This window comes from Engraulis encrasicolus, chromosome 11, assembly GCF_034702125.1.
Source record: "Engraulis encrasicolus isolate BLACKSEA-1 chromosome 11, IST_EnEncr_1.0, whole genome shotgun sequence".
NCBI lineage: Eukaryota > Metazoa > Chordata > Actinopteri > Clupeiformes > Engraulidae > Engraulis > Engraulis encrasicolus.
The window spans coordinates 54,113,663-54,126,162 of record NC_085867.1 but is presented as its reverse complement, the minus strand read 5'-3'; the positions used below and the strand labels follow the sequence as shown (position 1 = coordinate 54,126,162).

General features: G+C 47.7%; 1 protein-coding gene across 1 annotated transcript in view; it reads right to left on the bottom strand.

The window, feature by feature from the left end:
- The window catches only part of LOC134458578 (MOB kinase activator 3B), a 46,643-nt gene that overhangs the window by 28,728 nt on the left and 5,415 nt on the right, over positions 1–12,500 (bottom strand). The window contains exon 2 of the mRNA XM_063210985.1: positions 2,945–3,707. Within this exon, the coding sequence (XP_063067055.1) occupies positions 2,945–3,362 (418 nt within the window). The 5' untranslated portion in view covers positions 3,363–3,707. The remainder of the gene's footprint in view (positions 1–2,944; positions 3,708–12,500) is intronic.

Here is a 12,500-nt window from a genome sequence, read left to right as displayed (position 1 = left end):
GTGGTGTGGAATTGACCCTTTACACACATATGCACACATGAACCCACCCATGTACACAGTGCCATATGCATTTTGTGCAAGCTGCCGATGTGTACTTAGTTTTAGTTAGTTTTAGTTTTAGTTAGTTTTTTGTTAATAAGCAGAGCTGAATCAGTGCTGCATCAGCAAAAATGACTGTGCTCCTCCTAAAATGGCAGCGGTGAATTATAGCCTTGGCAAGGACAAGTGCAATTTGCTTGGAAACTTTGGAAATGACACCATGAGAGAGTACTACTCTAGATGAGCCAGGAACAAGGAGCAACGGACACGAACACTTTGGAGAATACACCTTCTTGCTTGTTGATTCAGCTGCTGCCATTCCGCACTTGAATTGTAAGTGAATTCATTCTGTTTTATTCGCCCGTTACTGTGAATAAAACATGGGCTACTGCATACAAACGGAGAGAGCGTGGCTGGCTTGCTGGGACCCACAATACTGCGCATGCTTCAGGGGTGAATAATTGATGGCATGACGGAGAGAGCACCAAGGGACCTCAAAGTAGAAGGAAGAGGAGACAACGGAGAGAAGGATGGGGAGAGAGGGATGGGGAGGAGGAGGTAGAGGAGACAGAGAGAGGGAGGAGGAGGTGGAGGAAGAGGAGGAGGATGAAGAAGAGGACGAGAAGACAACAAAGAGAGGCATGGGGAGGACGAAGAAAAAGAGGAAGAGGAGACAACAGAGAGAGGGAGGAGGAGGTGGAGGAGGAGGAGGAAGAGGGAGAGGAGGAGGAGGTGGAGGAGAAGGAGGAGGAAGAGTGAGAGGAGGAGGAGGTGGAGGAATAAGAGGGCGAATACGATGAGGAGGAAGAAGAGGACACATTAGAGAGAGGGATGGGAAGGAGGAAGAAAAAAGAGGAGGAGGAGGAAGAGGAGGAGGAAGACAGGGGTGCTCTAGGGTTGCTGAGTGACTCAGGTGCTCCTCTGTACCCCTAGCCGTTGGGCTGAACAAAAGGATCGTGGGCTATAGGGTGTCAGTGGCGGAATGTTAGTGGGAACAGGACAGTTCACGGGGGCATGGGGAGGGGTATGGGTGGGATGAGGGTGAGGGTAGGAGTGTAGGAATCGGGTGGCCCTGCATAATTGACAGGATACGGCGGATACTGTTTCCTGTCAACGATAGCCACAAAACTGGGCGGGCAGACCGTAGGGAGCCGGCACGTTCCTGACCACTGGAGATGGTTGCACAGAGAGAGAGAGAGAGAGAGAGAGAGAGAGAGAGAGAGAGAGAGAGAGAGAGAGAGAGAGAGAGAGAGAGAGAGAGAGAGAGAGAGAGAGAGAGAGAGAGACAGACAGACAGACAGACAGACAGACAGACAGACAGACAGACAGACAGACCTGCTCCCGACAGAGCATGAAGGGCAGTGCCTATACATACCCCACACTGTCTAGGCATGCAAATCTGTACAATTGTTCTGTCAGCTTAACAACTAACTCACTAGCAACAGAATCTAAAATAACTATGAATGAATATCGGAAGGTGGATCTCTCTCCATCTGTGTGTGTGTGTGTGTGTGTGTGTGTGTGTGTGTGTGTGTGTGTGTGTGTGTGTGTGTGTGTGTGTGTGTGTGTGTGTGTGTGTGTGTGTGTGTGTGTGTGTGTGTGTGTGTGTGTGTGTGTGTGTGTGTGTGTCTGTGTGTGTGTTAGAGCACAGCTGCCCTCTATGGCTCAGCTTAAACTGATTTCAAACGTAAACTAATGCAGGCCAGCTTCAATATAAATCAGCTTCAAGCTGCGTCAAATCAGTGGACTACTGTTAGCAACAACAACAAATGTAAACGCACACAGAAGACTTTGTAATGTCATCCTGAGGTGACTTCAAAGTAATCAGGGTACACAGACAAGAAGAATACCACAATATGTCATCGAGCACTTATGGTAATACTGCCTTCAAATATATGCTAAATAAATAGAAAGATAAAGCGTACACTGTTCTACGCTCTATCGAGCTAAGTGGTGGCATCATTAACTCAACCTCACATTCTCTCACAAGTTCTGGTAGGCCACAGAAACTATGTGCGTGTTTGAAGAGTGAAGCGCTCGCTCTTGGCCTGAAGGCTGTTCTGTCTACTTCTGGCATCTGAATGCTGCAACCTTATACAATGCTTCATGCCTGGACCAAAGCACATCGGAATGGTACGGAAGTAAATTTAATTTAAAAAAAAAAGAAAAACCATAGTAAAAGGTGCTGGACCCCAAGGCTGCGATATGCTGAAGAAAAATGTACTGTCTGTACTGTCAACAAGATATATATTTCGAAAAGGGAAGCATCATCAAGTAAGAGGGAAGAGAAGCCAAGCCTAGTACATGCCCTAGCATATCCTGCAACAAGAGATTCCTGTGTTTGGATTTACAGTAAACCCATAATTGTGCAATGGTTAAAACAAGCAACTGCTTTACTGCAGCTACCCCTGAATAATACTGTACCAGTGTCAACAAATACTGAGCCCTAGAGAGGGCTCAACACCTCAGGGTCGTCTCAGAGGACCACCCTTGTAACATAACATCAGCCAATTACATCAGGTCAAGGAACCAGCTGGCGTTTGAAACTTGCTCAAGATACGTGTGACAAGACACCCATCACAAGTGACCTACAGTGAACTAACAAATTGGAGCAACATGGGGTCACATACCTAGCTACCTAGGCAATATGGCGGCAAACCCTGGGATTAGATACGCAACCAACAGGTGGTCATTTTGTAAGCCCTGATCTCTGACCACCAACCATCAGATAACTTTGGGACCACCTGAAAGGCAACAAAACTTGTACACCACGAGACAAATAAAAAACAACAAAGTGGAAAAAATGCAAGGAAAACTCAAGTGGCTCTGGACAAGTGCCCAACTCTAAACCAAAGTGTCTTCTACTGCACCTTTCCAGACACCTTTCGGGCGTGTTGTGACTCACCTACGCAGGTGGGGAAGATGTCCTCGTTGTTGATCTGCATCTCGATCCAGTCCATGAGCAGGTTCATGTAGGTGGGCGCCGGCAGCGCCGTGGGCCGCTTGTACTTGTGCTCGTCCTGCCAGCGGTACTCGTAGCGGGGGCCGCCCGACATCACCGGGCAGCTCTTCTCCGTGCAGAACTCGCACACGGTGCCGTAGATGAGGTTGATGCGGTTGAAGAAGTCCACCACGTGCACGGCCACCCAGTCGTTCAGGTCCTCGCCGTGGGGCAGCTGCACGGCGCCGCGCAGGTCCACGCCCGAGTTGAGCGAGGCCTGCGCCCGCTTGTGCAGCTCGAAGCGCTGCGTGCCCGGCTCGAACTTGCGCTTGGGCCGGAAGGTCTTGTCCTTGTTGAAGACCTGCTTGAGGGCGATGGACATGCTGGCGTGCAGGTCGGGGGCCGAGACGGGCAGGCAGGGGGGCACGGAGGAGGTCAGCTGTGGCACGGAGGGCAGCAGGAGCAGACACGAGGACGGGCGCAGCTGGAAGGGCTTGGCGAGCGCGGCGGGGGAGGGCAGCGGGGGTTTCTCGGCCGGTTTCGGAAGAGAAGAGCACCCCTCGGTAGAGACTGTGGCGCCAATAGTAGCGCTGTGGAGGGCCCAGCAATGGCCAGGAAAGGGCACTGGAGAGATCACCCGACTGCTCTGGTCTGTGAATACAAGGCAACTGGCGCTTTCTTCCTGAGCTTATTTCTCAGATCCTGGAGGTCAGCATCAGGGCATGATCTGTGGACAGAGGAGAGAAAGAAAAGAGGGATATAACATGTGAGAGGAGGAAAGGAACAGACAGGTGGAGACACGTCTCTGCAAGTCGTCTTCTTCTTCTCCATATCTGAGGGCAGGATTACAGGAAGCAGTAGGGGATGGTGGGAAAGTGAAGGGACTTTTTTTGTACAAAAAGGAAAACAAAACAGAAAGCTTGCAACAGCGGCAGCGGAAAAAGAAAGAAAGATCGCTTGTCTTTGACGTTTCAATACTGGAGTTGAATAATCATATTCCAAACACACACACGAAGACACACACACACACACACACACACACACACACACACACACACACACACACACACACACACACACACACACACACACACACACACACGCACGCACGCACGCACGCACGCACACACACGCACACACACACACAAACCTGTACATTTCCATGCTGAGCTGGGATGTTCTCAATTTACAAGTGGAACCTTTCTCATGGTGTTGCATGGCAGGGCATCACAGAGAGCAAGAAGAATGTGTTTCAACCTTCCAGACACATCACACATGAAAGGCTGAGCAAAGTGTATGCATGTGCAAAGGTGTTTGTGTGTGCACTTTCTCTTCGTGTGTGTGTGTGTGTGTGTGTGTGTGTGTGTGTGTGTGTGTGTGTGTGTGTGTGTGTGTGTGTGTGTGTGTGTGTGTGTGTGTGTGTGTGTTTGTGTGTGTGTTTAGAAATCCCTGCCAAATGACAAAACAGCAGCGTACGGGGGTGTGCACTTTATGCAGCGCTAGCTAGGCTTTCAACTGATGGATATCAGCGAGGGCGGCTCCTGTTGCCACTTGCCTGGTCTGGGCCTCAGCACAATGGATAACTCAGGGGTGATGTCAGGCTGCTAATGCGAACCAACCATCTGTCAGCGCCCCATTTCGCACTCGCACACGTTTCACACCACGGTTTACAAACACACACACACACCACCCACACACATACACTACAGCAGTAGCTCACGTAGAAAAATATACACACCTGCACTCACTCACACACAACCATACTTCAAAGTCAGGCTTTTTAACTGAAGCCGACATCAAAACCTGAGAGTGGACTTAAAAAAAATAAACAACTCGCCAAGTAGCCTAGACGTGGCTATTACAAAAAATCGAATAGTTTCCCCCCCAAACACTGCACAATGGAGCACAAATATTTTGAGCCGTGAAATTAAAGAAAAAAGTTGAGAATGGGAGGCAGATGTCCTTTATGTAAATCTTAAGCTCTGGCTGTTAAACAGCGTGGGGAGAGATGCTAGCTGGGAGTCAGTGGCCCTCCTGAGAGCAGGCAGACACATACTGTAGGCATAATTTACCCAGGAGGCAGCAGCTGTTCCCATGGTGATTAAGGTAATTACAGTACCTCTCTGCCTCCTCTGGTTCCCCCCCGCCCCTCTCACCCCCGTCGACCCTACTCCTCTGCTAGCCCTGTCAGTCTAGACCCTCTGTGATAAATGGGAGAGTTGAGAGAGGGAGTGAGGAGGGGAGTGAGAGAGGGAGGGAGAGAGGGAGAGAGCTGACACAAAGCTTTCACTTAAGTCAACGGGATCACCAATACCTGTCCTTTAACTCAATTTCGCAAATTACTCCCCATGTTCCAAAACAGGGCAGCTTTTAAGAGACGTCTGGGAATTTGAGACTCATGCAGCTTACTGCTACGCCAAATCCATTTTTGGCCAAAATTGACTGTGTTGAAATAACAGCGCCATTGTCCCTGTTTAGCCTGAGTGGATATCTTCCAAACCTGTGTCAACTAACTTAATGCACAGTATCAAGTTTGACTTCAACTTTCTTAGATTAGATTAGATTAGATTAGATAGATTAGATAAAACTATATAGAAATAGTAGGCTGGTGATTTCCTGTAAGTGATGGTGGATGTTCTGCAATTAAGAAATGAAAATGCTGAGCAACGCTAGCACACAGAGTAAAGTAAAACCAAAAGCAAACGAGAAGCAAGAGATAAAATCCCTGGGGACTTGCCAGACACCCTCCCCCGTCAGGCCTCTCAGGACTGGAGTAATTCCCCTGAGTAGTTGGTTGGACACCTTCTGTATGACTTCCTTTTTTCTTCTGTCTGGTTGCCCGTTGAACGGTAGAGTAAGCAGGCTTTTGGTCCAAAGTGTTAAAATGTTGTGGGCGGGGTGTGGGGGGGAATTTTTTAAACAAACTTCCTTCTTGGTAATCACCTGATTTCTTTCAGTCTTTTCACCAGAGGGATCATGGCAGGCTGAACTTATCGGAAATGCAGCCAGGCTCCTTCTCCTTGCCCCCTTTGTTTGGGAGCTAAGCCCCAAAGCACTTTTTAATAAAGTGGCCCCTCGCTTCTCGCTCCCTCTGCATCAAGTTGACAGAAAGACAGGCAGAGCGATATCGTGTAGAGCTCGACTCAACTTTCTCAGGCTTTCCCATGTATTGTTGGCCATGGAGGAGGAGGATTCACACAAGCAGCAGCAGCAGCAGGCACGGTGATGTTTACACTCTGCTCAGCTTGCTGGTGGGTGCAAGACAAATGACAGGAAAACTGCCGCAGCCCCTATGGTAACTCCACGTATTGCCTTGTACTCCCTGACAATTTAACAACCCCCACGGACGGTCAGAGATTTACACTCCCCACATGGCCTGCAAGACGCCCCCCCTCCCTTTGACATGGCTCTGCCTTCAGGCTTTTGTTATGTGACAGGAACTGTGTCTTGTGGTTTCGAGAGGGGGCTGTAGTGGGGGACTGAGCTGAAAGAGACAGAGACAGACATGTCATTAAACACAGGTATCAATAGTGGGGCCTTCCCACTGCTCTCTCCCATTAAATAGCTGTGTGTCTTCGAGATGAGACGTTTAACAAGTGGATGGCTTTAGCAGGCTTATCCAATGTGACACAGACATGACAGTGGACAAGTACAGTGCTGTGAATGAACAAAGTACTGTTCGCTGGCCTTTGGCAAAACTCAACGCCATCACAACAGAAGAGCACATTCATGTGTTGAAAGACGTTGGAGGACAGCTAACCCAGAAGGTGAGAAAGTTCTGTTCTGTGGTAAAGATAAACCTCACAGACCTTAGAGGCCCCAATCCTTACACCACAAGCATTTCACAAATATGTAAACAACCGTGGCACAACACAAGCCCAAGGTCAGAGTGATCACAACAGCCATAGCTCTTCAAGCATAGCACATGGTCACGGAGGTTTCTCATGACTATGATCAGGAAGGAAACTTCCATGAGAAGGGATCAAATTTACCACATAGAACACAAAGTCTGGTATACAGTCGATGAGTGGATATTTGATCTGCACTATCATGGACAAGTGAATCCTCTTAACCTCTACCCTAGCAGCTTAGGGCCTTTGCTTTGGTGTGGATTGCTGATATCAGAATCATCAAGTATTATGTTATAAACAATGTATTTCAGCAACAAGAAATGTTTGTCTGCTAACTGCTCCTCCCAAAATCTAGAATGTCATCGGACTCTGACAATCCTCGGCTAAAACTACAAGATCCCTCAACCGCTCAGGGTTTGCTTTAGTGGGGATGTCTGATATCAGAACCATCAGCTATTAGTTCTCAAACAATAATCTTTTTGAACAACAAGAAAATGCTTGTCCCCTAATTACTCCTCCCACCATCATGATGACTAGAATGCCGTCTGAACCAGATAGCATCACAGAACACATTTCCTCAAATAAGCAGCTTGGCAGTCTGGGTGGATGTGACAGTTGTGAGTGTGTGTGGGGGGTGTCACCCAGCCCTTTCAAATGACTGGGTGTTAACGTGAATTATCTGATCTGTTGTGACGGGACTCCAGTCTGCGTAAGCTTTCCATTGTAGAATGCCGTCTGTGCTGATGACGTTCGCCCAGACCCACTGCCACGCCAGTGATAGATGCTCATTGTGTTGCCAGATTGGTCACTTTGACGGAGTGCAGGAATGTGTGACTTTCGGTGACATTAGACGATAGTGCCTACGAAAGGCAGCAATGTGGTCTAGCAGGTCGTTCACGTCCTGCACCTGATAAGGTCTCCTGATTGAAGTGCCAGATAGGAAGCGGCCTCAAAAAACGCACAGGTGTGTCTTACAAGGTGAGGGAATGTTGTATGTTGATGTCAGACAACTTTCAATACATTTTGCATTTTCAGAACAGATGCTTAGTGCTCTAACGAATATAACACTGCACATCAGCGATCATTTCACTGACTAATCTAATAATAATAACATTAACAATAATAGATCGGTTTTAATATAGCGCTTTTCTTAGTACTCAAAGCTGCACTATCTAAAACATTTATGAAGATGTATTCTTCAGACCAATATAGGTGTGTTTTGTGTTTATGCTCTTTCCATCTATGGGCTCGCAACACACAGCCTTAATGATAGGTATTCAGTGACTCGTAGTCAGTGACTTGTTACAAAGCCATTGTGCTTTCAGCTCACAACATGGAAATGTGGTCCATTTTTAAAGTTTCTGCCACAGTAGTGGGAGTGGCAGAGGTAGAGCATTTCCATGCAATATTTATAACCCCAAGTTAAGAGGCACTTTTTTCAAGCATGGATGGTCCATGCTGTTACCACGTGCACCATGGCTCTGTGTTCCCACGGGTATGGTGCACGCGTCGGGACAGCATGCTGGCCATGTCAAATGTTTGTGCTTACACACCCAAAACCACACGATTTACATGCACCCACATATGCTTTGATCATTTGTGTGTGTGTGTGTGTGTGTGTGTGTGTGTGTGTGTGTGTGTGTGTGTGTGTGTGTGTGTGTGTGTGTGTGTGTGTGTGTGTGTGTGTGTGTGTGTGTGTGTTGGGAGGGGGGATTACTGTTGGGTACAGTTTTGGAAGGATAATGTTATTACCTACAGTAGGTTTGTCACTTGGTCTATATGAATTTTCCCTGGTTTGTTACTGAACCATGTACATCAAATTAGACCGCGATGAGTATTGAACGCAGTTTAGGCTATTGTGCAGGAAATGAAGGTGTAAGTGTGTGATTGATCCAACAAAGGTGTGAGCCTGGTAGCCCAGTTTCAGATAGGAAGTGTGCCAAAGGGCTCCAGGGCCTGGGCGTCAGTTAATTATCAACCGACCAACAGGTTCCAGATTTGACCCTGAAGCGGACTCAAGTCTGTCACGACCATTGACAACAAACCCCAGTCCAGTCCAGCGGTACTTTGGCCTTTGGATTTCACCTCCTCCTCGTCTACTGATGGTCACGAAGAGTCTCATGGGCCTCTTCATCTTATTACTACTGTGTAATAAATACAACCAAAGTGGACACTGACCACCGAAACGGTTGCAGCTAGGGGTAGCTCCTCATCAAGAGGGAGGGAACATTTTCAATTGGATTCAACGATAATAACATATAGCCTAAGTAAGCAACCGACCAAACCACGAAGCCAATTTAGGGCTCAGTGATTGGCAATGACAGCAGCTGAGTGAGTAGAACATAAGCAGGCTGGCGGCAGCGATAACCGACATTATTATATAATAATATTAATTTAGCCCCATGCAGGGTTGCAGGGTTTCGGCAAATATTTGCTCACTAATGACTGCTTCTTTTGTTTCAAATGAACCAAGTCACCCGGAATAATTAGCTTAATTAAAGATGGGATAGCGTACTGTAGATCTGACAAGTTCAAACAGACTCTGATACAGACACATCCACAGGAGGTAGCCCGGCACTGTTGGGGGGTCAGTCGAACGAACAAGCCAATGATCATTGATGAACGTCGATGCTAATTACTGTCTGTTTGGGTTAGGTGCAATATTATACCAACAGCAGCGGCCTCAAGTCACGTGGCTGACATTCACATCCAGGGCCTCTGGTTGGAGATCTAGGCCAGGGTGCACTGCACAGACTCATTAGAACTTCACAAGAACATTTATTTGATTTATTTAATGTCCATTCATCTAAGTTGCTCTCCTAGAATACATTTGAAGGAGGTCCAAGGCAGCATGTGCACACTTTCATTAGATGTGAAGTTGTGAACCGCCATGCACATTAGTTCAACCTTTTTATGACCATTCACCCAACTCTCCTTGGATACATTTCAGTTGGAACATTACACCTAAAGGTTACCGAGCACAAAGCCGAGTGATTTGCAGCGCTGGTGACCTGCGATACGGTGATCTTGCAGTTAAGAGGTGCCGAGCTGCTTGTGTTAGCCGGTATAGACTTCCCTCCAGTTCGTTTCAAGAGGCCCTATCCTATGCACTACGAGAAATATGTCTGCCCCATTGCACAGCCTGGTATGAAAAAGGTCAGCGAATGGATTCAAATGGCTGTGAAGGAAGGCTATAAACATTCCTGAGCAAAGGGGGCCTGGGGCCATCAACCGGTGAGGGGTGGTCTTGGAGGTGGGGGTGATATGGTTGGTGACATCAGCTCGTCGGCTGTGGAGGTGGGAACAAAGTGCAAACACACACGGGCGCGGGCGCACCCACTCACATACCACCACGACCACTATCACCATTACCACCACAAGTGATGTCACGTGTTACTTTAGGAATGTGCTTTGAATAGGCAGGCCTGCAGAGAGGTTTACGTTTGCCCACAGTAAGGTAGACACACACACACATACAAACACGCACACACACACTCCACACATACATACACACTCTCTCTCTCTCTCTCCCTCACACACACAGACACACACCCTCCCTCTCTACATACACAGTATACACACACACGCCTCTCTCTCGCTCGCTCACACACAACCTCCCCCCATATACACCCTCTCTCTCACACACACACACACACACACACACACACACACACACACACACACACACACACACACACACACACACACACACACACACACACACACACACACACACACACACACACACACACACACACACACACACACACACACACACACACACACTCAAGTAAGCATCTATAAACATTCCTGGGAACAGCTTTACTCCCATGACAGTCAAAACACAAGCCTTTTGGAGAGCCAGTCCACACCTGAGCCCAGACTATCCTGGAATATCCCAGGAAGGTTTATGTCTACTGAGCTGAGCGTGTCTACAGATGCCCTTTTACAGAGTGAAACACAGCTCCATGACGTGGGGAAGGGATTACTTAAGCTGCACCTACGCTTCCATGAAATCCAAAACATCGAATAATTCACACAGATTAGTCGTTCCCGGCGGCTCATATCAGTTCAAAATACACAACATGCCTTTTGGTCCAATATCCGTGAGCAAGCCTTTACCCCTTTGTTGCGTGGAAAGGCAGCTTCTGAAACATTGTGCAACGTCAGCATTCGTCGTCATGCACAAACCTTATCGCACCATCATGCCCACACCTATTAAAATAAGCCTATTACACAGATTTGCATTAGTTTTGTGTGTCCTGGCACGGGGACAGTGCCTTAGTCATTGGCGCTGTTGGGTTTTCCATTCAAAACCGCACAAACGAAAAGGCTCGGGTCACATTAGCCAGCGACTGCGTCAGTGGCAGCAGGCCTCATGACCGGCTGGTGGGAGTGAGACTAGCCACACTAGGATTGGGGTTTCACAGCACTTGAGAATTAGGACAGAAAGAGGGAGGGTGTGTTGTCTACGCTTGCCCACCATGGCCAGTAAGACTGCCATCAGGCTTGGAGATAAGGGGGATTCACTTCAGAAAACAATGTTTACCAGCCACTGACAAACAAAGCATGACATTCAACAGCCCATTAAACAGCACATTACTCATATGTGTCCAAAATCAACCAAAAATATCCTTTGTTTTACAGGTTGTTTTTTTGTCTGTCTCCATGCACGGTATCCTCAACGTGTTAGATCAAGTCTACTTACACTGTACATACATAACCCTGACCCAATGGTGCCATGCAAGTGCATAATATCGCATGCGGCAACATATTTTGTTAAACGGTGCCTAAATAATGTAACAGGGCCAATAAAATGAAGTGTAACCTAATTTGCATCCGTGTTTCACGCACATCTTGGGCCTCAGTGGGCTCGGCAGTAACAGCCCCTGCATAGAAAATGTTCTTAATTCAACACTTACAGTCACACCAACACGATAATGAGTGTGGAATTAACACTGAATGACACAGACTGTAATGCGCATGCAGGATGATTGACTATGACAAATGGAGGCTGAGTGAGTCCACATCCTGTGATGAAGACAGCTCTGTCTGTCGGGGGAATTAAGAGCCGTCCCTCCCGACGCGGGTCACTCATCGTGATGAACTGCATTCTAGACGCAGGGCATCACAATAAACACACCCGCCGCATCGCATGCTCGTTGGCAAATGTTTTGTTTGCACAGGAAGTCATTGCTTTCATGAGGGCCAATCAAGATGAAATTAGACATCATGACTTCAATAGGCTACATCAATGGGGACAGCATGGAAGGAGAAACAGACAGAGAGACAGAGTGAAATAGAGGGAAAAAGGGAGGGAAGGGCAAAAAAGAGGGAGAAAGGAAGGAAATGAGGGAGGAAGAATGTGTCCAAAAATATCTCACCTCTCTTACCACAGGGCAGTGCTCTGAGGTCACCGCGGTGACACACACACACACACACACACACACACACACACACACACACACACACACACACACACACACGCACACACACACACACACACACACACACACACACACACACACACGCCTTGTATGGCTGCTCTGACACAGACTGTGTCACATCCTTGCGTACTACACACATATAGCCCTTTTAATAGGAATGCCCAGCTGAGACCTTATTTAAAAACGGCATCTCCAGAATCTAGGTGAAAAATGAGGCCCGTT